This window comes from Kockovaella imperatae, assembly GCF_002102565.1.
Source record: "Kockovaella imperatae strain NRRL Y-17943 chromosome Unknown BD324scaffold_3, whole genome shotgun sequence".
In the NCBI taxonomy this organism is placed as follows: domain Eukaryota; kingdom Fungi; phylum Basidiomycota; class Tremellomycetes; order Tremellales; family Cuniculitremaceae; genus Kockovaella; species Kockovaella imperatae.
In genome coordinates this window covers 500,802-526,195 of record NW_019028943.1, presented here as the reverse complement: position 1 = coordinate 526,195, position 25,394 = coordinate 500,802, and the positions used below count along the sequence as shown (strand labels likewise).

The 25,394-nt window shown below is 51.2% G+C and overlaps 13 protein-coding genes across 13 annotated transcripts; 7 read left to right on the top strand and 6 right to left on the bottom strand.

The window, feature by feature from the left end:
* Positions 1-2,906: 2,906 nt before the first annotated feature.
* Positions 2,907-4,391, top strand: BD324DRAFT_577279 (kinase-like domain-containing protein; the record flags this gene model as incomplete). Its single annotated transcript, XM_022013249.1, has 6 exons — positions 2,907-3,041; positions 3,089-3,417; positions 3,457-3,673; positions 3,723-3,830; positions 3,885-4,115; positions 4,164-4,391. Coding segments are annotated over 6 exons (1,248 nt in total), but the record flags the coding sequence as incomplete, so codon positions are not given.
* Positions 4,392-5,345: 954 nt separating this feature from the next.
* Positions 5,346-6,352, bottom strand: BD324DRAFT_576734 (GPR1/FUN34/yaaH family-domain-containing protein; the record flags this gene model as incomplete). Its single annotated transcript, XM_022013209.1, has 5 exons — positions 5,346-5,456; positions 5,511-5,725; positions 5,785-5,884; positions 5,954-6,083; positions 6,141-6,352. The coding sequence occupies 5 exons, from the start codon at positions 6,350-6,352 to the stop codon at positions 5,346-5,348; spliced, it is 768 nt and encodes a 255-aa protein (XP_021872889.1).
* Positions 6,229-7,398, top strand: BD324DRAFT_305012 (hypothetical protein). Its single transcript, XM_022012439.1, has 3 exons — positions 6,229-6,688; positions 6,967-7,157; positions 7,224-7,398. Exons 1-3 carry the CDS (start codon positions 6,344-6,346, stop codon positions 7,225-7,227), a joined length of 540 nt encoding a protein of 179 aa, XP_021872888.1. The 5' UTR covers positions 6,229-6,343; the 3' UTR covers positions 7,228-7,398.
* Positions 7,399-7,404: 6 nt separating this feature from the next.
* Positions 7,405-8,908, top strand: BD324DRAFT_618273 (tetrapyrrole methylase). The gene is made up of 5 exons (XM_022015008.1): positions 7,405-7,690; positions 7,737-7,808; positions 7,863-7,987; positions 8,047-8,316; positions 8,371-8,908. The coding sequence occupies exons 1-5, from the start codon at positions 7,628-7,630 to the stop codon at positions 8,789-8,791; spliced, it is 951 nt and encodes a 316-aa protein (XP_021872887.1). The 5' UTR covers positions 7,405-7,627; the 3' UTR covers positions 8,792-8,908.
* Positions 8,909-8,920: 12 nt separating this feature from the next.
* BD324DRAFT_618270 (hypothetical protein) lies at positions 8,921-10,046 on the bottom strand. Its single transcript, XM_022015007.1, has 4 exons — positions 9,736-10,046; positions 9,206-9,664; positions 9,110-9,156; positions 8,921-9,061 (listed from the first exon to the last, which is right to left on the bottom strand). Exons 1-4 carry the CDS (start codon positions 9,997-9,999, stop codon positions 8,995-8,997), a joined length of 837 nt encoding a protein of 278 aa, XP_021872886.1. The 5' UTR covers positions 10,000-10,046; the 3' UTR covers positions 8,921-8,994.
* A 47-nt stretch (positions 10,047-10,093) lies between these two features.
* On the top strand, positions 10,094-13,032 carry BD324DRAFT_618264 (hypothetical protein). The gene is made up of 10 exons (XM_022015006.1): positions 10,094-11,687; positions 11,741-11,806; positions 11,855-11,925; positions 11,965-12,072; positions 12,120-12,238; positions 12,292-12,354; positions 12,405-12,454; positions 12,497-12,530; positions 12,575-12,719; positions 12,781-13,032. The coding sequence occupies exons 1-10, from the start codon at positions 10,528-10,530 to the stop codon at positions 12,924-12,926; spliced, it is 1,962 nt and encodes a 653-aa protein (XP_021872885.1). The 5' UTR covers positions 10,094-10,527; the 3' UTR covers positions 12,927-13,032.
* On the bottom strand, positions 13,033-15,441 carry BD324DRAFT_618258 (hypothetical protein). Its single transcript, XM_022015005.1, has 9 exons — positions 14,889-15,441; positions 14,651-14,817; positions 14,507-14,598; positions 14,190-14,448; positions 14,062-14,136; positions 13,869-14,014; positions 13,693-13,812; positions 13,274-13,626; positions 13,033-13,220 (listed from the first exon to the last, which is right to left on the bottom strand). The coding sequence occupies exons 1-9, from the start codon at positions 15,089-15,091 to the stop codon at positions 13,085-13,087; spliced, it is 1,551 nt and encodes a 516-aa protein (XP_021872884.1). The 5' UTR covers positions 15,092-15,441; the 3' UTR covers positions 13,033-13,084.
* A 170-nt stretch (positions 15,442-15,611) lies between these two features.
* On the top strand, positions 15,612-17,039 carry BD324DRAFT_577299 (peptidase C13 family-domain-containing protein; the record flags this gene model as incomplete). Its single annotated transcript, XM_022013250.1, has 5 exons — positions 15,612-15,776; positions 15,867-16,095; positions 16,155-16,447; positions 16,506-16,616; positions 16,656-17,039. 5 exons carry the CDS (start codon positions 15,612-15,614, stop codon positions 17,037-17,039), a joined length of 1,182 nt encoding a protein of 393 aa, XP_021872883.1.
* A 54-nt stretch (positions 17,040-17,093) lies between these two features.
* BD324DRAFT_649114 (transmembrane protein 6/97) lies at positions 17,094-17,858 on the bottom strand (the record flags this gene model as incomplete). Its single annotated transcript, XM_022017939.1, has 5 exons — positions 17,094-17,314; positions 17,377-17,394; positions 17,453-17,678; positions 17,738-17,746; positions 17,805-17,858. 5 exons carry the CDS (start codon positions 17,856-17,858, stop codon positions 17,094-17,096), a joined length of 528 nt encoding a protein of 175 aa, XP_021872882.1.
* Positions 17,859-18,293: 435 nt separating this feature from the next.
* BD324DRAFT_618235 (PHF5-like protein) lies at positions 18,294-19,200 on the top strand. Its single transcript, XM_022015004.1, has 6 exons — positions 18,294-18,425; positions 18,484-18,545; positions 18,604-18,645; positions 18,701-18,921; positions 18,999-19,071; positions 19,161-19,200. The coding sequence occupies exons 1-4, from the start codon at positions 18,364-18,366 to the stop codon at positions 18,856-18,858; spliced, it is 324 nt and encodes a 107-aa protein (XP_021872881.1). The 5' UTR covers positions 18,294-18,363; the 3' UTR covers positions 18,859-18,921; positions 18,999-19,071; positions 19,161-19,200.
* On the bottom strand, positions 18,827-21,878 carry BD324DRAFT_304430 (Metallo-dependent phosphatase-like protein). Its single transcript, XM_022012438.1, has 6 exons — positions 21,371-21,878; positions 21,311-21,319; positions 20,945-21,252; positions 20,576-20,892; positions 20,334-20,520; positions 18,827-20,286 (listed from the first exon to the last, which is right to left on the bottom strand). Exons 1-6 carry the CDS (start codon positions 21,539-21,541, stop codon positions 19,128-19,130), a joined length of 2,151 nt encoding a protein of 716 aa, XP_021872880.1. The 5' UTR covers positions 21,542-21,878; the 3' UTR covers positions 18,827-19,127.
* A 483-nt stretch (positions 21,879-22,361) lies between these two features.
* On the top strand, positions 22,362-23,657 carry BD324DRAFT_304222 (membrane organization and biogenesis-related protein). The gene is made up of 5 exons (XM_022012437.1): positions 22,362-22,625; positions 22,712-22,794; positions 22,848-22,992; positions 23,043-23,145; positions 23,199-23,657. The coding sequence occupies exons 1-5, from the start codon at positions 22,521-22,523 to the stop codon at positions 23,372-23,374; spliced, it is 612 nt and encodes a 203-aa protein (XP_021872879.1). The 5' UTR covers positions 22,362-22,520; the 3' UTR covers positions 23,375-23,657.
* Positions 23,367-25,388, bottom strand: BD324DRAFT_304217 (methylenetetrahydrofolate dehydrogenase). Its single transcript, XM_022012436.1, has 9 exons — positions 25,127-25,388; positions 24,951-25,070; positions 24,839-24,901; positions 24,698-24,780; positions 24,418-24,645; positions 24,292-24,368; positions 23,997-24,238; positions 23,890-23,948; positions 23,367-23,846 (listed from the first exon to the last, which is right to left on the bottom strand). Exons 1-9 carry the CDS (start codon positions 25,292-25,294, stop codon positions 23,798-23,800), a joined length of 1,089 nt encoding a protein of 362 aa, XP_021872878.1. The 5' UTR covers positions 25,295-25,388; the 3' UTR covers positions 23,367-23,797.
* Between the last annotated feature and the right edge of the window lie 6 nt (positions 25,389-25,394).

Sequence of the window (25,394 nt, the reverse complement as noted above, 5' to 3'; positions counted from 1 at the left end):
GCGGTCATCCAGCATTTCCTCCGGATCACATCAGCTTCCAGAGCCCAATTAATATCGAGACCCGTTCACGCCACATTCGACGTCTCGCTCATGACAGTGCCAATGCCCAGCATCGGGATACTCAAGACGACGAAGTCGGCAGCCGTTCGCAGATCAGCAGTAATATTGCCACGTCATGATCTTCTGATAACGGATCCTTTAGGGCCGATCGTCTGGAACATTATGTGCATTGCTAGTGATACTACGCACCTACTAGTCTCGTCATCATCATCTTCTGTTGTAATTCATCCTGGCATGGCATGTGAGATTCCGTAGAGCTCTGCTCCGACATCCTCACATCGACGAATCACCCAAAGTTACTCAAAATTCAACCTCTATCGGAAAGCTACCAACGTCACGCGCTTGCAACTCTCCGTCGCGCGCGCCTCCTCAGTCCAATCAACCATCGCCGAAAAGGCCAATAATATTCATATACTCGTTCGTATATTGGCATCGGTGAAGCTTGGACTCATATGAGTAGTCTGGAGCCGATATTGACTTGGACCATGGACACATCATAGAACCGTATAGGTGACCCTTACAACCCCCGCTCCATCTCAGCATGCACTTGCTCGCCAGAACGAGGAGTCAGCACTTCGCCAGTTCACCTAGGAAGACGGCTACACCATTGCGACACCGACTGACAAGGCAACCTGCAAAGCGGCGGCGAATTATTTCTGCCATAAGCTCTGACTCTGACGATGATGAGCTCTCGTCGCCTGGACTTGGCAATCGTGAACGCTCGGTACTCAGCTCGGAGACTGGTGACCAGACTGTGAATCAGGCAGCGCCGAGCAAGAGAGGCAAGCGGAGGGAGAGGGCGGGCGAAAAACCCGTTGTCAAGAGAAATACAGTGCCTGCTCGAGAGTCGCATCGGAATGATGTCTTTGCTTCTGGTGACGATGCTAGCCCGAGGAAGCGGAAGCGTGATGACGAGGATCAGGCTCCAGCGTCGACGAGCGAGTCGGGGAGCTGGGTGGAGGTTTCCGACGAGGAAGAGGAGGAGGAACCGGAGTTCATCGCTGAAAGTGAGTGATTGACCGCATGTTAGCTCGTGCTAAACCGTGCATTACAGGAGACCAGCAGCTTATCGATGACGCTCCCGCATACGTGTTGCAGAGGCTGAGGAAGGCGGAACTTGTTCGTCTGTGGAAAGTCGCAGGGATGTGGGATGCGGAAGATGGCGATGACGCTTCGGCAATGATGGACGATGAGGAGGATGCCAATCGCGGGAAGAAGGAGTTAGTTGACGGGCTGATTGCTGCGGTGAGAGACATTTGGCATGTGTGTGGGCCCAGCGTGCTGACTTCTTGAAGCGAAAGAACCAATCTCAGCAAGCTTCATCTTCCGCATCATCGAGGACATCACCCAAGCGTAAAGCGGCTATCGACGCCAGTTACGAAATCAAGCGTTTGCGTTCAGCAACTGGCATCATCCCTCAGATGAGCTCGGCCTCCATATCCTCGATGGAAAACAAGTCCACGAGATGGCCGACGGACCTCCATGCGACGCCAAAGCCGGAAAAGAGAAACAGACGTGCACGTATCACCGACGTTGGATTAATGCGGACAGCGCCAAGACGAACCCCTGGACCTGGAACCGCAAGAGCAAAGACCAGATTAAAGGAGAGGAAATTAAATCGAAGCAAGAGCATGGGCGGCGGTGAGGGACATGATAGAAAGGCTAGATTTGGCGACGATGTGAAGAGTCCGGCAAAAGGTCTGCTCAGGTGAGTCAGCGAGTGCCAGCTTGAAATGTGGAGGCCCTGACTGACTCTCCCACCAGGACCCGAACCAGGCGCTCGTCGACGTTGTCATCAGCATATACAACTACCGATGCTGAGCCTTCCCCAGATGATTCTCCTATAATTGTTCGACACACTCCAGCACGAGTTAGGAGGCCTAGCATGCCTCGAGGCCTCAGCGCAGCCCGGGGAACGCTGGCGAACAGCGAACTTGCCGCTCCTGGCCGAGCGCCTTCTGGGCGGAATCCGTACATCTCATCCATGGTTGACAGTTCGGAAGGGACAGATTCGGACGAAGCGGAACCTACACCTCTTGTGGCTCGACTGCGATCCCGAAGCAATCGAACGGTGTCGAGGGAAACATTCAGCGAACTCGAGGCGGATGCCGAGGAAGACAGTGATGAAGCTGAGAGCGATCATTCGCCTCGACCCCTCCGTCTGCTTCGAAGTCGAGACAAGAATATTGACCGACACGATCCAACGCTGTATTCTTCCCGCAGGGATTCGAGACCCGAGAGAGGCGCCAAAACTCGTGCAATGGAGGCTTTGAAAGATCAGCAAGACGACGATGTATCCGTAGCGGGGACCGATTCATCTATCAGCAACAACAACATGTCAGTCGACGAAGAGAGTCTTGCACCAATCGATGTCGAAGAAGACGAAGACGAAGATGCGGGGCGAGACGGTCCTCTCACTCGTGCGCAACTTCGAGCGGCTGCAAATCACGAAGGTGCATTCGCCCCTCGACACAATCGACGAGACTCTCGCTTGTCTCTCGATCTGACTGACTCATCACTCAGTGACGAGGATGAAGTCGGATCTATGGCACCTCTGTCTCAGACATCCGAATCGACGGCTGTACCTGACGAGATTGAGATGCAGGAATCCGAGGATGACGACGTGATGAATCGGACGACACGATCTGGCAAATCGTTTGGGGCTTGGAAAAGTCGGAAGAGGCGATTGAGACAGGAGGCGATCGATGATCCCGACATGGAGGCTGACGTGGATGAGGACGAAATGGAGGAGGACGAAGAAAGCGAAGAGGAGGAAGACAGCCAAGACTTTGAGGGTGGGTGTGCGTTGATGTCTTTCGAACCCTCTTGCTAACGCGCACTCCTAAGATATCGACCTTTCCCAAGCGACTCTCTCCTCTCTTGTCCGGCTCTTGCGCGAGGAGCTCGTGCAGCTGTGCGAGACGAGAAGCCTGGACACGGCTGGAACGAAGCCTCAACTAGCCAAATCGCTCCTGGCATGGGTGAGCTAGATCCACATCCTCACGGACAATTACCTGATTTGTCTCAGTACGAGAAACAACAAGAAGGCATCGAAACTCATTCGACTTCCTCCTCGCAAGCGACCGCAAGGCCTGAATCGCCGCGCAAAAGGAAGGGCAAAATCATCCACGCAATCGCGTCCAACGTACACGTATCTGGCAAGACTACACCAGTGCTGTTACGAGACCACATCCATGCAACCGATCCACAGACACCGCCCCACTCTGATGATGATGATAGAAGAGCAGGTGACGGTGACATCAATCTCGACCTGCAGGAGCTCGGCCTTGAGGACTCGATCATTAAGCCGGAGCAACTGCAGAAGCTCGAGAGGATTGGCAGTGGAGGCTTCAAAGAGTGAGACAAGAATTGGATTCTGATCTGACTTCAAATCAGCGTCTACGTTGGCAAATTCCGAGGACGTCGAGTCGCAATCTCAGAGTTCCGTGGGCATTTGTCCGAGATGGATATTCGGGAGCTCAAACTTCTTGCCGAGTTCAGTCACCCGAATATTGTCAAATTCAAAGGCATTTGCATTCCTGAGGACACATCTCAAGTCCCCTGCATGCTCGTCAGCGAGCTGTGCGAGAATGGAGATTTGTTTGACTACATTGTGAGAGAGATAGGCGTGTGAATGTGATCTCCAGCTGATTTCTTTCCAGCGGAATGTCGAACCGCCATCTGCCAACAAGGTTCACCGACTCATGCTGGACATTGCTCGTGGATTGGAGTATCTTCATACAAGAAAGCCCGCCATTATCCATCGTGACGTGAGCTGAGTCTGCCTGAAGGCAGTGAGCAATGTCGTTGCTGACTCAGGGCAGTGTAAATCTTCCAACATCTTGATCAACCGAGCGGGACATGCCAAAGTTGGCGATTTCGGTCTTGCTAGGGTCAAGACATCTACACGATCGATGATCAGGTCCCTTGTCGGTACGGTCAACTGGCAAGCTCCGGAACTGTGGCATCCCCATCCTCGATACGACTTCAAGGTCGATGTGTTCTCCGCCGCCATGGTCTTTTGGGAGATGTTGTCGGGATGGACTGGTGAAAAGGTAGGTCAAATGGACATTGGACGTTACAATTCTGACAAATGTGGTTAGAAATACCCTTGGGAAGGCCATAACGAGCATTACATCTACGATGCGGTTGGGACCAAGCAGAAACGACCTTCCGTTGCGCGGCTCAGGAAACATTGGGGAAACGAAGTGGTCGATCTGATGGAGAAGATGTGGAGTCAAGAGCCTAGCGATAGACCAACCATGACGGAGGTGGTCAATGAGCTAGATGCGCTGTATTTCAAAGGACCGTTCACGCCGCTCAAGCATTGAGCGATGAGAGGGGGGAGAGGGGAGGGGAGGGGAAAGAGTGGTATTCTGTATCGAATATGACTAGCTTATCATTGATAGTGCACACAGCATCCGTTTCTCTTTTTCGTACTCATACACATTATGAGACTTTGCATGCTTCTTGTTGTACATCGGGTGCATAGAAAGTCACTGCTGCAACATTGTATCAGGGAGATACAGATCTTCAAAAGCTGTGAACCGATTTTTCTCCTCATTTCCTCTTATGCCGGTCGCTACATTCCTAGCGAAGTGTGGCCATGAGCCGTAGCTTTGAGTGGCCTACCAAGCTATTCCATGACCCCTGCGAGATCTCCGTCGTCTCGCAAAGCAGCCATCACCTGAATAAGGCTCTTGCTGATGGTTGAAACATCTATTGGACCGTCTGACGAATGGATTCTGGTGATGTCCGAGTACGGCGGCCATTGAGGCTATACTGAGATCAGAGATACACCGGATAGCTTGTCGTCTCGCACGATAACCGAGCGGTTCATCGTGCATAATAAGTTGTAGGTCGAGATACGCTCTGCGAGGTCTGGTTGGACCATACGTAGATCTACGTTCTAGCAATGGAACCATGGGAGCTGCCAGCGTCCTGTAAGTTCGAGTCGTTACCGTCCCTCACCAGGGTACATGAGGCTAGTGAGACGGAGACCGGAGCGGGAGTAAGCACCCAAAGGAGCATCAGTGAGGCAAAATCAGCAAGAGACTGGGAAGGATGCGTTTGGCGGATCAATACACTGTTTGAGATGCATATGAGCCCCTTACGATTATCAGCTAGGTCGACCTGAAAGATAAAAGGACGGGGAAAGAGACTGTGAAGTAATTAAAGGCTTTGTGAATTGGTAGTACACGAGGATACAAGTGCTCAAAGCACCTGCCTCTTTCGCCACATGCGATCATCGATCCTCGCTTTCGGATTCTCTCCGCTTGCTGCATTTACTCATTCTTCTTGGCTCGAGACAGGTCTCCTGTTGGCAAAGTGTAGTAGCTCGTATCGGGTGTGAGCATTCCAGCGAGAGCAATGTAGAAAGCGATGAAAGCAGTGACCTGGAAGATGGGATGAGCTCGATTCCTGGTTCGAGTTACGGAGATGACACTCACAATTCCCATAGCCCCACCGGCAATTCCACATTTGGCATTAGGGGCCAGGAAAGCGGCTGTGAGTAACCAGAATGTCACGTCCAGACATCCGAAAAGGGCACAGAGGGCGATGGACGACTTCCAGCAAGCGAGGAAGAAGATGAAGGTGATGACTCCCCACATTGCCAAGAAGAGACCGACGGCATTGTCAAATTCACCAGCAACCGCATAGGCGTCTGGGCATAGGGCGTCAGATTGAGGAAGCTGTGCGAGCAGATGCAGGAGTATTACGCACCGGCAATCTTGAACTGAGGTATGTAGAGACAAGCGAAAGAGATCCAGAAAGCACCATAAGAGCTGAATGCAGTACCTGCAAAAGTGTTTCCGCAAACCCACTAGTTGGAGGAGAATTGAATGTATCAGCGCCACTTTGGGGTGCGTGATCGCTTATCCTCGCGGCTCACCTCCTCGATTCCGGCAATGAGCTGAGCAAGACCACCGTAGGCAAGAGCAGGACCAAGGATGACGTTGGGGGTATTGATTCCCCTAGTGTTCACATTGTACAACGACAAGAGGAAGGTAGTTCCGCCGAATCTACGATTCATGATGTCAGCCAAGATCATCAGGTAAATTGCGCCACCATCTACTCACCCCAATAGACCTAGAGGAGATGGATTTCCGAGCTTTCTGTGGTAGACTGGGAAAGCGGGGTTGGAAGAATCGGCAGGAGTACCTCCAGCAGTAAGGTATCTGGCAACGCTCTGTCCGCCACCGTACTTTGCTTCAGTGTGGTGGTGGTTTCCATTGCCTTGCTCGATGGTGTCCGAGGTTCGGTGGGAAGCAACTTGGTCGAGATGAGACATGGTGAAGGTGTGTGTGAGAATACAGAAGAGGTTGTGAATGCAAGTCAGGTAGGTGGTTCGGAAACTGTGGTGAGCGGGGGGATATGTGGGGTCCAGGGAAGGGGGCGAGACTCTCTCGTATATATATATATGTGTGTATTTACCGGAGGGAAACAGTGGGCTCTGGGTGTGTCTCGCGTCCCCAAACGGTGGAGGTTTCGATTGTCCAATCTGCCTCTGCTCCTTCGCCTTTGGGTTCAAACTGAGTCGACCCCCCCGCTGAATCAGTCTAGTGGGCGGGTCTCCAGTTTTGCCCCATCTCTTTGGGTGTTAATCTGCGATGACGACGTGTCACAAGTGGGTCCTGCCATTCTTAGCAAAAATCCTCCACCGATCGCATGTGAGCACTCCCTTCTTCCGTTTTGGCAATCTCTCAATTGGTATGCATACTCCGATGAATACGGAGACAGGGGCTCCGAGGTCGAAGGGCCCCTTGAGAATAGACGGTGAATGAAAGAGGATACGCAGGAGGCTTGCCGGTTATCGAAAAGTAGCCGATGGAGCTGTCATGATGATTATTTTTCATTATTATTTCTTCGTCGCTGTTTTTTTTCCTTCTGACGCTAGTATTATAGGCAAACCTCTTGCTACGGCCGGGTGGGTTCCAGAGGTGGCGGCGTGGCATTCACCGACAGTCCCTCGAAATATGGTGTGACCATGGGGTGGGACAGCTGTGGAGGCGGGAAGTGGAAAAGGGCGGGGTCGTACCTCGGCGTTTAGTCGGACGGCAACCGAAATTAGATCAAGCAGAGCATTCGCCAAGAATGTATGTATGCACGCGTCGCATAGGTTCTCGATCAGATCCCAGAAATCCGGGCTGACAGACATGAAGGTGAAGCAACAGTGTTGAGCTGACGTGGGAGAATCGACACGACGCGGCAGTGTCGTACGTGCGAGGTGCTTTTAGATCAGCCGGACAGATATAGGATTGCAGGGCCAAGCTGTGACACGTTCCTGTCCAGACAGGCATCAGGCTTAAAAGAGGTATCACAAGCGATGCGTCTTCTGCGGACACTCCACGGTGCCATCTCGTCACATGTATGCCAGTGGTCGCTGTCCACGCTCCTTCTTGCAAGGTGTGCTTTTGCCCCAGACTTGCTTGGGTCGGCAGTTTCAGACTCCTCAGCGGCCATTTCCACAGGGACGGAAGCAAAATTTCGAGGATGGGCGACGAGAATAATTTCCAGCTGAAATGCTCGATCACTAGTTCGTATAGACTGCAGTAGACTGAGCAGAATGCTGTACATCATTGGATTGGGGTTGAGCGATGAGAAGGACATCACAGTCAAAGGCTTGGAAGTGAGGCTCTCAGGCTATTTGAGCTAGAATTGCTGACCTCTGGCAGGCTGTCAAACGATGCGAGAGGGTGTATCTTGAATCTTACACATCAATATTGATGATCCCGAAAGAGAAGCTGGCAAGTCTTAAATTAATGTATGATCCGAGGATCTTGGACTGATCGTGTGTCTAGGAAGCTTTCTATGGCCGAGAGGTTATTACTGCGACTCGGGAGACTGTCGAGCTAGAGTCGGACGATATACTCCGGGACGCAGATAAAGTGGACGTTGCATTTTTGGTCGTGGGCGATCCTCTTGGGTAAGTCGCATCATTGATGCCCCGTTCGAGCATTGGCTGACCCTAGGCTTTTTGTACAGCGCAACGACTCACTCTGATCTCATTTTACGAGCATCCGACCTCAATATCCCTACCACTGTCATTCACAATGCCTCTATCCTCACTGCTCTCGGAGCGACGGGATTGCAAATGTACAATTTCGGCCAAACCATCTCCTTACCATTCTATACCGAGACTTGGACACCGGAAAGCTGGTACGATCGCTTAGAGGAGAATCTGCAAGTGGGAATGCACACGCTGGTATTGGTCGATATCAAAGTAAGGGAACAGAGTGAGGAGAATATGGCGAGGTGAGTAGTGATCATCGATGGTGTCGAGCTGGGAACCGTGTTGATGCACCGCAGAGGAAGACTGATATACGAGCCACCCCGATTCATGTCACCTCACACCGCTTTCAAGCAGATTCTTCTCACTGAAACTTCGCGGAATCCACCCACTGGCACGACCTCATCCTCGGAGGTCACCGAGGACGAAACGTCCACAGCTCCTCGTTCAACCACCCTCCTGCCTCCTGATCAAACTCTCGCCCTATCGCTATCACGTATAGGAACCTCGACACAGCGTATTATAGCTGGAACATTGTCCGAGCTTGCTGCTTTGCCCGAAGAGGAATTCGGACCGCCTCTACACAGTGTGGTCATCGTTGGGAAACGCCTGCACCCGCTGGAGTTGGAATTTGCAGGGCGATGGTGCGTCGGGGGAGAGAATGGCGCATGGTGGAAAGTTGGAAAGGACGTATATGGAGTGGAGAAAGAGAGCAGATGAGGACGGTCAGGTTGAGCAAGAGCTTGTACTTTGGACCCATGCCGCTGCGTGGAGCCTTGAAACACTTGAGGTGTGCCAGTATCGGCATATACAGACATGTATGCTGCAGGCGGGATACAAAAAATAAAAGGAACGAGCAACGGCGTCAGAGACGCTAGGTGCCCACTTTGTGCTCGGCTCTGGTTGTCTGGATATACCAGGTTTCATAGCTTGGCTTTGACGACCTTGATCTTGCGTTCGTCAGGCAGCTGCCAGCCTTTACCTCGATATCTGATCGCCGGGATGAGCTTCGAGAGCGAGCAAATATGGTATGCTCACAATAATGTTGAAGGTGCCGTGCCGAATTCTACGGGTAGGTCGAGGCCCTGTCGCTCGGTCAGCTTGGTGATCTCCCTTGGAACCACTAACACTCACCAGCTCGTGCACGGCGATGGTCCTCAGCATTGAAAAGTGATGAATGGCATGCAGGGAGCAGAACCATAATTCCCGCCCGATACTAGATGAAAGGACCTCCTTGGTGGGCGTGATGGCAATGAGCTCGACTGGGATCGACATCTCCTTCGCCAGTCCAGATGTCGATGGTGTGCTATCTACCCCCTCGCGAGACTTCTCCGACCCTGAGCGTGTAGACCGACGAGACGAGTTGGATGATGACCCTGTGGACCTTGTGCTTCCCTCTCGACAGCGGTTGCCCCATGCGACTAGATCATCTCGGACAGATGACATGGCGTCCCTACATGCAGGCAAAGATCGAGCGAGTGGCCGACGCGTGGACGGTAAGAAGGCATCATAGTTTATCACTAGTTTCCCCAAAGGTAGAGTAGTAGATCGAGGATGAAGAGGTGCCAGGAATGCTCGGTACGTCTCGATGACCTGAGGGCAAAAGGTTAGCATGGGCGGACAGGCGAGTGGGACAAGTCAAAGGAAGAAGGAGGCAAACTTGCATGTCTAAAGTGCTTGCCAACTGTTCCACCAGGCATCAAGAGAGATGATTTACGTAGTTGATCATCCGTCTTGAGGTGATTGAACAGGATATCCAAGGCGCTATCGACGAGATTTATGGCCATGTCTAGCAAAGCTAGAGCTCGATCGTCATCGGATGTCATCTTTGACTTTGAAGATTGATAGGAGCTCGATGAGCCTGCTCGTGAGTGGTCTAGATCTGGAGGTGGTTTGCGACTGCTCTTGCGATCTGAAGACAATGTCATGTCACTGTGTGTGATGGTAAAGACGGCACAAGACAGCCCTACAGTATGCATCATCAGGACGTGCTCGAACGATCCTCTGGTGAACGCGCCTATGCCAATGAGTTAGGCACTTTTGCCACGTGTCGCTACACAACGCCACACTCTACTTCAAACCATGTTTCAGCTTTGTGGAATGCTGCACGCATGGTCATCCCATCCCATCCACAATTACAGATCACTGCAAGCAACTTGCAAGTAGCATAGGTGGTCGCGGATGTCATTCAAATAACTGATATTCTTCTTCTTGTGTGTCGAGTCGCTCGCTCTCCTGTGTCCCCCCTCCTTTGGTGTCTCTTTTGCCCCTTGTCGTCACCTGGCTACCGTCATCGCTCGCTCCCAAACGAAATTCTTGGATCATCAATACGTTTTGTCTCCGCTGTCTCACATCCATGACACACCTCTTGTCTCAAACTTCTGAACCCATCGCTCATCCCACTCCGTGAAGTCATCTTCTGACACGGCAGCAGCAGTACAGTGGCCTTGATCAGGATGCAAGGCCAAGGAACGGCACAGCCTCTAGGCATCCCATCCCATCACTATCCCTCCACCGCATCATCCGATCCGGCTTCTCAACCTTCTTACGATCAATCATACCCTCACGCCTCTTCATTGTCCTCCGGGACACTCCTTCTTGAACCTTCAAGCTCCAGCCACCCCCGATCAGACGGTCTCACCACTGCGCAAAGGGTGAAAGAAGGGTATCGTCAATCGCTTCCAGCAGGGCCGCCGCTGCCCATCTCTAGGTCTACACACTTCCCAGAATATACAGCAAGCACACCGTCAGGTCAGATGTCCGCCCTGCCCAATGCCAGGCCTTACCATGGCGCTGGCCCTCAAGGTTACACTGAAGAGTTGAATTCGAACGCTCATTACGATCAAAGGCGCGACCAAGGGTACCCCGACGATGAGTCATACCGAGACAGCGATCAGATTCATCGAAGGACATCCATGTCTATCGGACCCTGGGATTCAGCCTCTCAACGATCTGAGGTGGCTTCTTCGGTCCACCATATGACACTACCTGCACCGACCACCGTCCCGCTCTCCGGCGCACCATCCCACCTCAAGAACAAGGGGTCTTTTGCACCTTCGATGGGTGGTTTGAGCTACATCGATGAGGAAGGCCAGTACTATCGCTCGGACTCAAAGAGGCCAGCTTCGATGTTGTTGTCCAATACGAACAAGGCGGATGACTTGGAGATGCGAGGACTGGTTCGTGGAGCAGGACCCATGGGAGAGTACGAAGACGGTATGGGTGGACGCAAAGTCCATTTTCCACACTATGACGGGTCGCCCATGCCATACGTCCCCTTTGACGCATCAGGCACAGATCAATGGAAGGAACCAGGTGGGCTCTACGAGACCCTACTCTTCTCCCTTGGCTTGGATAGACTGTTGGCACTGTTTGGAAAACGAGTGGGCAAGTTCCCACTGGAACAGGCTATCGAACGAAAGAGAAGAGGTCTAGGCGGGCAACGGTGGCCGGTAGCGACCTACACCCTCACTATTATCATGACGGGCTTGATGATCTACGAGTTGGTCAGGAACAACAGTCTGACTGGATCACCTATCGCTACCAAGCCGAATTTCAACTACATGATTGGGCCTACCCCAGAAGTACTTATCAATATCGGAGCGAGATTCCCGCCGTGAGTGGGACTTGCGGTCCGGCTGGATACGCGCTTATTATGTCGCCTTTCAGGTGTATGAAGCTGGTCCCGGATATCCCACCGGACTTTCAGCTCCCGTGTTTGAGTGATACAGCCGAGTGAGCACAACATCTTCTCACCGTGACAAGGTGGCTCACTTCGTCCAGCCCTCCAACAACGAGCTGTACCGTCGAGGAAATCTGTGGACATGGTGGCTTTGGAGGCCAGACCCCAGATCGTGAGCTTGGGCATTGCGATCGCTGACTCTTTCAACCAGAATCATGGCGTTTCGTTCTTCCTATCTTCCTCCACGTTGGTATCATCCACCTCCTGGTCAACATGCTCGGTCAAGTCATCGTTGGGTCTCTGATCGAGCGTGAAATGGGTGAGACTGACTACGAGCAGGCATAAATCTCTACTCACATATCACAGGAACCGTACCATTCCTCATCGTCTACGTTGCAGGGGGAATATACGGCTTCATACTTGGAGGCAATTTTGTCAGGACGGGTATACCCTCCCTCGGCGCCAGTGGTGCATTGTTCGCCATCGTGAGTTCAGGCTCACACATTCAGCCCAGAGACGCTCACTCTCTGTCACACAGCAAGGGTGCATTGTGGTGGATCTCGCCATGCACTGGAAGTATGAAGAGCGACCCAAGCTCAAGGTGAGCAGTGTGACAGAAGCCTTGACAACAATCGGTTTAATGTCCCGCAGGCGTTCTTACTCTTCATCGAGTTTGCCATAGGTGTTGCGATCGGATACATGTGAGAAGGAAGTGTTGGCACAAAGGTATTGACATCCCACAGCCCATACGCAGTCGATGGACTGGCACACTTGGGCGTAAGCTCATTGATTTCCAGTAGAGTCAGCTGATGTCATCCCAGGGCTTCGCCATGGGCATCCTGGCGGGAACGGTGCTATACCCTTCTATCAGCGAGACGAAACGACATCGGTACATTATCTGGTCCGCGAGGGTCGTGGCGATAGTCTTGATCATCCTTGCCTTCGTTCTGACGACGAAGAACTTTTGTGAGTCTCCGTGTCCTTTGTCACTCCGAGGTTCTATTGCTAAATGACTGTGAACACTCAGACACGACAGATCCCAATGCTGCTTGCAGATGGTGTCGATTCTTATCTTGCATACCTACTTCGGCCAATAACCAATGTACAGGTACAGGGCTGACGACGATCTCGAGTGCGGATGTGCCTACTCGGCGGGGCTGGATGGAGCTATGATGAGAGACAATGTGTGTAGCTACAGTATATGCTTTGATGCCTTGAAACGATTTGACGAGACACGACTTTACGGGCTGGGCTGCACAGTCTATATGATGATACAATGATCTTTGCATGTGATCATATCATGATTACAAATTTGAGTGTTGGCCAATAGTTCAAAAGTCTCCGAGGTCCAAATCGATCGTCCTGGCAATGTACTTCTGAGGCGTCTCGCCCTTCTTCAAACCAGACAATGGCGGAGTAGCCACTGGCTTGGTGACCAGATCCGGTGCAAGACTACTAGCTTGTGATCTGAGAATGGAAAGGATCAGCATGATCTTAACCAGGTTCCTCACACAACTTACATTCTAGCTTTGACGATGGCGTCTTCGGCCTTCTTCTTGGCGATACCCGCCAGATGAGCTGCCGCCATGGCTTCTTTTGTCCGTTTCCTATTCATCTCATTGATCTTTGCAATCTTGTCTTCGTATCCATCATCGAGAGCTCCAGCTAGTGGATCACTGATCAATTTTCCATTGGTCGGATCACCACCCTCAGCCCGGATACGCGATTCCAACTCTGCGACTGCTGCGTGATCATTTCGACGGATGGCAAGGTCTTTCGAAGCCATCAATTGAGATATTCGGGTGACACTGGCATTTCGCTGTGCAGTGATATTCGACTTTTTCCGAGCTTCCACTTGGCGATTGATCTCGTCCTTTGGAATCGAATCGAGCGGCGTCAGAGAGATCCACGAGAGATAGAGAAAAGAAGATCCACTCACATTGGTCATTGGTCTATCTCTCAACTCTTTGATCGCTTCATGCTTCTTCTTCAACTCGGATCGCTTTGGCAGCTTGACACCATCCACGTCCCATGTATCTCGCATGCGCCTGAATTCACCCTAAAAAAGTCTCTAGACCACAGAACCCTTATGGCTCGCACAGAGTCGCTGCTCACCTCGATAATGTCTCCATTGGACACGTCGGCAATCCTAAATAGACGTTTGACTTTGCCATACTGACAAAGCAATGCTCGACTGTCTGAAATATTCCTGCCTTGATACTCTATAGTATATTGGCCGTGACTCCCACTCTCATCGATGTCTGATACGAGATTAGAGGGCTCTCATGATCGCTTTGCATCGACTTACCGACTATTCGGTGTATCCTGTACTTTGGCCTGCCATCTGCATCCGGCTCATTGGCCATGATTCGGACAAATGAACCTACAAGAATCATAAGTCAATCGCCCCGATGGAGATGAAATCTGCCAACCCACTCTTTGCGACATCCTCAAAACCATCCTTGAAACACATGTCGACAATCTCATACCTGCTCAACCTAGCAGAGTTGAGCTCCACATACGAGACTGGTTCAGCATCGGTATCTTCCACGCTTCGCTTCTCAGCTTTTTTGGCTGGTTTTCGAGGACTATCGACATTGTAAGATCTGTCAAAGTGGGAAATCTCGCCATCTTCCGCGGAATGCGTATCCGAAGTAGGTGAAGTAGATCTAGGTCGAGCTTCGCGTCGAGCGGCCTACCATGAGCGATAATGAGCTATCTGACACACGGTGAAATGATCGGTTCCAACGTACCCGTCTCGCGGCTCGTTCGTCTTGAGCTTTACGTTTACTTTTTAGATCCTTGATCGCATCTGAAGCCTTTTTCGTGACGCTCGTGTGTTTGCCTGAGAGTCAGAATCAGCGTCGTGTCTTGGATATAACTAGCACTTCACTGACGCTTTTTTCGACTGGGTCCCTCGTCGTCATCGTCATCATCCGCTACTCCTCCGCCAGCGGCTGACCGGAACATGGCGTCGAGAGCCATGGAGTCTTTGTACTTTTGCATTTCTTCCAGTCGAGCGGCCAGAATCTCTTCACGTTCAATCTCAGGCATGTCTTCGAGTCTGATGACGAGTTTGAGAAGAATCAGCTAGCAGTCCCAATCTTGGGCAGAGGTAGAGGTGAGGTGACCCACTGGTCTCTATCATCTTCGTCAATGTATTTGCCTTCCAGAGGATATGGGTTCCTGCCTCCCGAAGTATCACCTGTCCGATGTCCTGCGCGCGACGAAGATGAAGCTCCAGCTCCTCGAGGTGCAGGGACAGATCGACTAGCAGGTGCAGCTCTGGGTTCATCCTCCTCTTCTTCACTTTCTAGGTCCATATCCATATCCTCCATCTCTTCTTCGCCTTCCTCGTCCTCTTCGTCAGAGTCCTCGACGCTACATCGTGATCAGCTGAGATTTTCGTCTCATCATAGCCCAGAAGAGGTCACTGAACCTCTCTCTCCTCCTCCGAGTCCCGACTACACTCACTAAGCTTTGGTTTTTGGCCCAGAGCCTTGCGCTCTCTTTTTCGAGCGACGATGTGGGTCATCTTCCGCCAAGTCGAGCAGCTCGTTCTCAAGGTCGGACATGGTAAAATCTGTAGCAATACCAGGAGGTTCGTTGATATCAAAGCCTAGGTTGCGGTTCTGTGGCTGAACAAGATAGAAGCGAGAACAGAAAGGCAGAGCGAGGTCAGATGATGAAATGCGAGAATTGACTTTGTCGCCGAATATAAATATCGTCCATTACGAGTGATTGTCCACTTGCCTATTCATCCTCATTTGCCCCCCAGAGTCTGAGAGATTAGTCGAGACATGAGCGAATAAGTCAATAGAGCTGTATCCGAAGGGCGACACAGTCGCACGCTGGCACATGAAGTTGCTACTGTACAGCTTGCTGCTCAGCGCGGTGGCTTCACTGGCTACCTTCGCGTCCGCCCAGAAGACCGTGACCGCGGTTCATAACGGAGATGTTGGCAAGCATACGAACAATTGGGCCATCTTGGTTGACACCTCGAGATACTGGTTCAATTATAGAGTGAGCAGGATGAGACCCCCCCTATCTTCCTTTCCTTCCATGCCCTCTGCGTATCTGCGATTGGCCTCTCGCTAAAAATCAACCTGGTAGCACATGGCCAATACGCTCGCAATGTACAGGACGATCAAGCGTCTAGGTATACCTGATTCCAACATCATTCTCATGCTTGCGGACGATGTCGCTTGTAATCCTAGGAATCCATTACCTGGGAAAGTGTATGCAAATGCGGGAAGACATTTAGACCTCTATGGAGAAGGGATTGAAGTGGATTACAGAGGATACGAGGTGACGGTAGAGTCGTTTCTCAGATTGTTGACGGGTGAGCTGGTTCAGGGCCAAAGTTGTGTGAGCGAAAGGCTCAGTGATGTGACCTTTCAGGCCGACATCCTGATCATACACCTCGATCCAAACGACTGCTCTCTGACTCGAGTTCCAACGTCTTCATCTACATGACTGGACATGGTGGTGTGGAATTCCTAAAGTTTCAAGACAACGAGGAGATCTCTGCATTTGACGTAGCGGATGCTATTGAACAAATGTCTGAGAAGAAACGATTCAACAAGTTGTTGTTCATGACGGATACATGTCAGGCAGCGACCATGTACTCAAAGATTTACTCTCCCAATGTCATTTCCACGGCTTGTTCTCAGATTGGAGAGAACTCATATTCGGTGGGTGATCGTCGATGAGGCTGGACTTGACACCTGGATGAGCTGACTTGACTCGCAGCATCATAACGACATGGAGATTGGCTGCGCTGTGATTGACGCGTATACCCATCACGTTTTGAATTATCTAGAAACGATCAACAAGACTTCAAAGCAGACTCTGCAGGATCTAGTGAGTGAACATTTGTCTGTACACAGCTGATACTGCCAGTTCGACGACTATGATCCTGTCAAGATGCTCTCCAATCCTGGAATCTCGACCGAATTATCCGATGTCCCACCGGCAGAAATACTAGTGACGGACTTCTTTGGCGGAGTCGCTAGTGTAGAAATGACCGTGCCTTCTTTGGTCATCGAATTCGCAGACGACATCAAATGGCCAGAGGCGAAGAAGCGTGCGCCTCGACATGCTGAACTCGATCGAACACCTTATCGCCGAGCTAGACCGTCGACTCCTCAGAGCCTTCGCCCGACCAACCTCGACACTTCGATCATGAAGGGTGGCAATACTTCGCCATTAGCTATCGTCTTTCCTATCTTGATCTCAATTGGCGTATTGACGTTGACGGCTCGGACAATCATGTCAGTGTCATAGGTTTCCACATCCTGTATCATATCACTTTTGCATTGGAGCTGCTCCTCCACTCCATCAGATTGCTTTTCTCGCCTGAGAGTGCGCAATGATGCGATGGAGCCTAATGGACATGTCCATCGCAATGCCAAGCGGTATGAGAAGATATGGGACATAGCATCCCAAAAGGTTGGCGAGCTCCAACGTTGAGAGTGGCGGAGTCGAAGGGACCGTGAACAGAGCTTGCAGAGTCGGGAGGAGGGTCGTCGCGGTGGATGCGCCATAAGCTAGGAGTAGGGCTGCGTGGAGCACATGATTAGTCACGCTACATGGTATCAGTCTACAACATCTCCAAGCTCACGGTATACGCGCTTGTCATCTACACCAAGTAGGGTCAGCAAAGTGTTCCGAGGTATCCCCTCATGCCGAGCACTTACTCGTCCACATTCCCCAGGCACCCAAGATCCAACATGGGAGCTGGAACACCGCCTCGAGCCAAAAGAAGGCTTTCATCCAATGCCAAAGTGGAGAACCGCCCAACGCTCCTAATATCACTGGATCTCTAGACCAACCCATATACCATTTGATGAATGCCGGCAGTGGTGTATTGACTATCCAGCTGGGAGGATAGAGAGCTTGAAAGTCGACAGCTAGGGAAATCGGCTGAAGCGACAGAAGCAGTCAGTTCGTGTCTTGCATACTTTTGAAAGCACTGTGCTTACGATGTGCATCTGATCATTTGGTCAGCTTCTGTCCTTGTCTGTCGAGTGATTCGCTCTTGACACATACCACGAAGAAATAGAACCATATCCTGTCCAGAGATCTTCCCGCAAAGCGCGACATGGCGTACAGGTGCTGAAGACGTGTGATACGGACCTGCAGATAGATGGTTTAGAATCCTGCTCCTCAGTGACAAGCTCACTCTTCAAGCTCAAGCTGTGGACGATGGGACCGAGCGTATTCTAGCATTCCGGTTAGGTGTGTCGCTCGCGTCTCGTTAATGATGCTGACTAAGCAGGAAAATCAATCGACGATGAATTCAAAAGAACCGGGTCGAAGTCCTTTAGTTATTGTCTCGTTTGAGTCAATCTTGCTTGTGAGCAAACTGCGTAGCTCAGCGCTTCTTCGCATCAACATACCATGGTGAGTTCTGAGACCGCCCTTCCTTGTGCCTTGCCAGACGCTGACGTGCTACACTCAGTCCAAACATCACCCCGGTGAGCGAGATACTCTACGTTTACACTCGCAAAGCTGACGTCCTGCTTCAGATTTGCTCATGTGCCGCCGTCAACCAGGTGTAGGTGAGTGATACAGCCAGGAAAGGGTTCAATGTCTTCTCTGAGACTAGATGTCCATGCTGACGACTTGTCCAGCAATCGGTCGAATGTGCGAGAAATGCGATGGCAAATGGTGCGGATCCCAGTGCATTGTAAACATATTCGGGCAACGATACTGATGCTCTGTCTAGCCCCGTGTGCGATTCGTACGTTCGTCCAATGACACTGGTCCATATATGCGATGAGTGCTCTTGTAAGTGCCTGTGAACTGTCGATTTATTTCTACAAAGATACTGATATAGTTGACTTAGTCGGAACCGCCGCTGGGAAATGTATCATCTGTTCATCACCTGGTGAGTTGAATCATAGACTTGAATTGGTTATCTATGCTGACAGACCATGTCACAGCTATATCCGACGCCTACTACTGTACGGAATGTACACGGCTCGAGAAGGACAGGGATGGATGTGTGAGAATTATCAATATGGGAGCGAGTCGAGTCGATGCGTTTTACGAACGGAAAAAGCTGGGCATACAGCAAGGAGGGCAGTTCAAGAGAGGATAGCGATCACCTTGGTCCTGCGCTTATTGAGCTCGCGGGATGGATTGCGGCGTATCTGGCATGTATGTACGTTAGAGCGCAACTCACGCTGGCTCTAAACTGACCAGAGACGGGCCTGATCTCTATGACTGACACTCCATCAGTCTCGTTTCTGAAACTCTCGACAAACGTCCGCGCAAAAATGCATTGCATTATGATCATGTAAAGACATGTCATGTGAGCTCTAATGTCCTTTTGATCTATCTACCCATATGATCGTCTACGGTCCCGATCTACCCCAAAAAGAATAAGACATTGACAATCAGCCAAACCAACGCCGTAGGCCAAGCAACGGCCAAGACCTCGTTCAAGCTTTTACCGATCAAACCTGTCCGAGACTTGATAGCGACTTTGACAAAGCCCTTGACCGCTCCTAGCTTGTCCCCACGGCGAGGACTGAACCCTGATCCAAGGGGTAGACTGTCAACCATGTATCCCAAGACTGACTTTTCTTTGGCCTTTGCTGCCGCGGAAATGTCGAACGCAGACGGTATCAATCTTGATAATTGGCTAATGGGGGCTTTGGACGAAGGATAGATTGAAAAGTTGGCGGAGGACGATCGTTTGATCGATCTCCTTTCAGTTGGTGTGTGACTGAACGCTGGAGATAGGGGATAAAGGGAAGGGGAGAGACCTAATCCTACGCCGTTGGGTCTGCCGCTGGATTCGTCTGGTAAAGGTAAGAAGTAGGATGATGGCTCGGCTGTGAATCCATTGGAGCTGAGCGCTGGGGTGAGGTACGGGTCAGAAGGGAAACGAGCTTGACCATAAGATGGCGATCTGGACAAGGTCCCACTCCCAGAAACATCGTAGATTGAACTCTCCTCGTCATCATCCCGTGTATGACCGTGAAATCGAGGCGTGAGGCGAGGCGAAGAAGACGGGGACACCGGCGCAGAACGTGAGAAGGATCCACGTTGATTTGGAGAACCGTAAGCAGGAGGAAGGCCTGCGTCTCGGGACGATCGCCTTGACAGCGCGAGCGGGCTCGGCCTGTCAGATACACGTCGAGATAATTGTTGAGATTGGAGTTGATCTGAACTCATCAAGGCCGGGCTCAATCTGGCCTTGAGGTCACCATAGACGGTGTGTCCGCTGGCATTCCACCTCTCCCAAGCTGCCCAAAAATTCGATCCTATCAGATAACAAACCGTCAAAATGGCGAGGGGAAGGTAGACGCGGCCATAAACACCACCTTGATCCGGGAGGAAACATGGCCGATCGGCAATGGTTACTTGCTCGGTATATGGGCTGGAGGGAGAAGGCGGGATCAGGGACAGGACCTGAAACCCCGGACGGCGGATTCCAGAGGTAGAGGAGAAAGATTTAACAGTCACTTCTCGGATACCAAAAGGCTGGTGGGTAAAGTCGCAGTAATCATGGTCGTCACCACTAGGACAGGGTGTGAGTGGCGAGAATATGAATGAAGCGCCGCTCACCTCAATACCAGACTCGGCTGCAGTTCCTCTAGCAAGAATTGAGATGTTTCCCTACCTAGCAAGTTCTGGTACCCAGGTCCAGCTCCTTTGGCTATGCGTCCGTGTTCTCTCAAAGGTCCACAGCTGGCTTTCTCCGGTCGGGCGAGGGGAATATGAGACAAGAGTATCTTGGGTCCAATGGGGGGCGCTGAGGAGGTAAATGAGTCACAATGCACACATCCGTGCACCTTTGGCAGACTTACTCTCGCCTAACGTTTTGACAAACTCGATGACTCCGCCTTCGACGCCATCCCATTCGCCAAACTGCATTTCCGCAGCATACCGTCTATAATCCTCCTCTACCAAGCCTACAGCGTCGAGGAGGATCAACGTGTGATTGGCCACTTCCAGGATGGAATTGGGGGGCGAAAAGTATTTGGCATATCGTTCGCGGGCAGAGGTGGAGAATAGCTTGTTCCCTGGACCGAGTGGAATATCGTGATTCCCTGGAATGAAGTACATTGGTGTATCGGGAGGGAGCGTGAAAATGGATCTGTACAGCTTGACGTATTCCTCGTATCTGAGCGAGTGCATCAGTCTTGTGCTGTGACGAAAGAGGAATTTCAATTCACTCCTGATCCGACATGTTCCCTCTGCCCCAATCCAACATATCACCCAGGACGATAACTCCGTCTACCCTGCCCAGACGCATCACGACGTTCCAGCTCTTCCTCATGAACAGCTCATCCAGAGCCTGCCGAAATCTGTTCACCCATCTTCTGCTGTCGGGATGATAAGACAATCGAGGATGTGGGACATGAGGATCGGCGAGGAGGACGATATGGGTAGGAAGAGGGTTCAGAGCGTTGCTCGACCGCGATCGACGAGAGGGACTTAGTTGGGAGTCGGGGAATTTGCACGTCGATAGGGAATGGAAGAACTTAGAAGCAGCTTAGGGTCAGTCCAATCTGATGAAATGATCTGGCAATGAGGCTCACTTCGCCAATCTGTAGATGAGGTGAGTCACCGCTCTGACTCGAGAAATGGAGGTCACTCACCTCGAACCACACGACCAATACCACCCAGCCGAATCTCAAAGCTAACAATTGAGTCGCACGACTCTTCAGACCTGATCTCCTTCCTCCTCCCCGATGGATAGGTGGATGACCTAGACCTATTGGCGCGCCATATGATCCAAGAGGTTTGGGTCGGGGTGAACCGGGGATCATAGGGACAGAATATGAGGGCGCACGTCTATACGTGCAAGGCCAACAGTGTCCAGCACTGAAATAAGAGGACTAAAAGGGCACCGAATCCACCAACCCAAGCTGCGCCGAATATAATATCTGACGCGTTTTGAAATGATCGACAATGAGAGCTGTGATTTAAGAATAGCTGGTGAGATCGGACTTATGGGGCTCGAGAGTGCCCTTTTGGCAATAATGATGATAGTCTGACCAGTCTCTATGTGAGCTTAGCAGCAGCTAGAGGCGATTATGTGTGGACCTCGTAAACAGTCATGAGGGGATTTCCTTATGAGTTGTCAACACTCTCATCCACGCCCTGTCAGGCCAAGATTATTCTCTTAATGGCCCATTGGCACAGAGGCGCTTAATTGGGGGGGATAACGTAAGCTGGCAGGATGGAGATTGAGTACATCTCCGGGAAATCAGACGGCGTTTCGGCGTTTTCATCAGCCATGGGATACTCAACGTCACATGTGGCACTTTACACGACTACGTATGATTTCAACGCGCAGACGTGGATTCAAATGACGAAATTGAAAGAAGAAAGAGAAAGAGAGAGAAAGAAAGAGAAGATACGACAATGGGTGGGTGATCCGTTTACCATCCATTCCTCACACTTTGCAACTCATCCCACTTGCTTGAACATCTCAGACCACCTGCAGCTCTACTCAGAAGCAAAATCTCATCACAGTGAGTAGTATTCGAAGCCTTGTGGTCAGCTTGTCCTGTACTGGATCTCGGCTGCTTCTGGGGACGAATGCCTTTTTCCCATGGTCGTGTGAATGATTGCTTGCACCGCGGATTCATGGGGGCGCGGGGGCGAAGTCAGCCATTCAAGGCTATAGACAGGCCAAAGGAGATATTCGTATCCTGCGTGTATGGATCTCCAGACCCCCGCCTGCAGGCTTCACCAGACCATTCTACCTCCTCGCCGTGACTCGCTGACAAGCCCTCGCCTCAGATGTCCGCGCAAGGCCAACAAATCAAGCAGAACTTCCTCAACCATCCTTACACCCAACAGGCCAACAAATTCCTCTCGGGTCAAGTCAACTCACTCGATGCTGAGGTGAGTCGGCAGCCCCATACCTTTATGACATGATCTTTGATCACCGTCTTCTCCGTCACACAACCCAGTACTGACGTCACGGTCAGTTAAACAAGTACCCCATCATGAGGGATTTGGAAGCCAAGACCAAGGTTCCAAAGGCTTACGGTGTCTTGTCTCTTGGTGCATCGTGAGCGCATCCATATTCATCGTGATCCAATCGAGCTCACTCATCATCTCCAGTGCCGTCGTCCTCATCTTCTTCAACATGTTTGGCTTGGCTCAACCCGTTTCAAACTTGATTGGATGGGCTCTCCCCGCCTATCTCTCGGTTCAGGCTATTGAGAGCCCCAGCACCAACGATGACAAGCAATGGCTCACTTACTGGGTGCGTGAGACGCGTCACATCCAGGTCTATATGCTTATGTCTCATCTCAGACCGTCTTTGGATCCCTCAACCTCGCTGAATCTATGGGTCTCCGAGCTATCCTTTACTGGATCCCAATGTGGTTCGTTTTCAAGACTTTGTTCACCATCTGGCGTGAGTGTCGGTCTTGCTTGGTCAGTTGAAGCATCAACTCACTCCTGTCCTAGTCATGCTCCCCGCTACTCGAGGTGCCGAGATCCTCTACACCAACGTTCTCCGACCCATCGTCGGCAACGTCAAGACTCGGACTCAAGGCAGCAGCAACCCTTTCAACAAGCCTGCTGAGGGATTCAACATGGCCGGAACTACTGCTCCTTCGAGCTTTGAGCGTGAGTTCAGCTGACAGCGAAAAAATACAGCTCCCAGCTGACACAAGCTTTACAGACGAAAAGACTCTTTAAGCGTTCAGATGCGATTTGAATCCTTGATGACCGCAAGACATGACCTTATTCTTTCTACGAAATCTTTGCCTCTCTCACTATTCTCGGCACTCCCCGTGTCTAAAATTCTCATACACACGATCATTCTTATCACATACCCTTCCCCACCCGAAATCGCTTTACTTTGACGGATGGATAATGACAGACGGAGCGGCAGGACGGCAGCAGCGAGCACAGTCGGCGGTGGACGTAGCCTGATGATAGATAGATGCTGAATGTCAAAGAATTGAAGTCAAATTCAACGCAGCAGGTCGTCCAGAAAGCGAAGCAGGGCCATCTATGGGATGAATTCTACACCAAAAAGGAAATACTTTCTCAACGCTCGATCAAGCTCCAAGCCTTTTAGCCTCGTCCTGGTACTCGCATAGTCGTAACCTATACCAGTATCAGCATAGAGAAGCCACTTTGACAGACTCACAGGTTGCGCTGCAGCATGGCAATCGTCATGACACCCACACTGGGCACGTAGATGGATGCCTGGCACCTCAGCCTTTGGCCAAGTGAGTTGATATGCATTGTACTCACCCGTTCCCTGACATCCTTTTCGAAGTTCTTCTCTCCAGCCACATTGACGCAGATGCATCCATCCTTCAAATCTTTCGTTGGAACCTTGTAGGATTGCACTGGGACAGCAGAAATGACCACGTCCGAAATCGCCAGCGCATTCGCAAGTTTGAAATCATCAGGCAGAGTTGAGACTATATGATGAGCATTGAACTGAGAAGATTGGGTAGATGAAGACGGGCGTTTTGAGAATTCCACAATGGCTTGATGGTGATAGAGTCAGCTGAGACCTTTCATCGAGATGGGGGAAGCTCACAATCAATATCCACGGAGAGCACTCGCGCCCCGTCATTCGCCAGTAAAGCAGCTAGCGGTCTCCCGACAACTTCGGAACTGGAGCTACGTCAGCTTTGGAACAGGTAGCATGAAGGCATGAGCTCACCGATTGATCACAGTGATGACTTTGCCACGAGCCCTATCACCGTATTCTAACATCCGGTTGTATACCCCGATATGTTCCAGCACTTTGACAATTGCAAGAGGTGTGCATGGCAGAACTGACTTGACAGTACCTTCTGGAGCTCGCTCAATGCCACTTGCAGGAGATGCCAGGGGTAATGTGGAGGCGGAGGATGGCGCTCGGAGGGTCAAGGGATGTATGAAACGGATACTTGATGGGCGATTGAGCCTCGCCAAAGGTTTCAGAACCGGATGAAACTCACTTGTGATACAGGTTGAACAGGAATTGATGATTCAAACCTTCAACGTCTTTGAGAGGCGAGAGGACGGATTGGAGGTATTGATCCTGATTCGACGGGTCAATACTGGAGCATTCGCGAGACTGTAGATGAGAGTCAACCTACTTGTCGACCACCGTAGATGGGGTAGTAGACCATGATCCCGTCCACTTCCCGGTCGTTGTTGGCCTGAAAGTCGTCAGCTGGGACCAATCTAGGAAGGAAGGAGCCAGCTGACCTCCAGGATAGCCTCCTCCACATCTATACCGACACCTCCGTGGTCCATTCCTTCCCTAGCTTCACCAACGAGTCGAAGCTCAAAAGTGATTCCAACCTGCTCACACGAGCGTTTCGTGAACTGGGAACGAATGAGTCTCAGCACAATATCATGCTCTGAAGATGTTTCAAACCTACCTCCGCGTATGTCCTCGCATCTTCTTTCCTCGTAGCGAGGATACCTACCAGATGAGGAGGCTTTGTACTGAATCTCGGGGAGGCCAGGGTGTTCAATAGCTCCGTCTTGAACGGGACGTGAACCTTGCCAGCAGTGACCAAGAGTCCTTGCGGAGCTGTATCTGCCATTCTGTCTGTCTTCGCTTTGTCCGCTGGCCTTTGCTAAGTCCCCGACCTTCAGAGGTGGAATGTCAATAGATAGATCTGCTGCAAAAGTCAAACGGTTGGC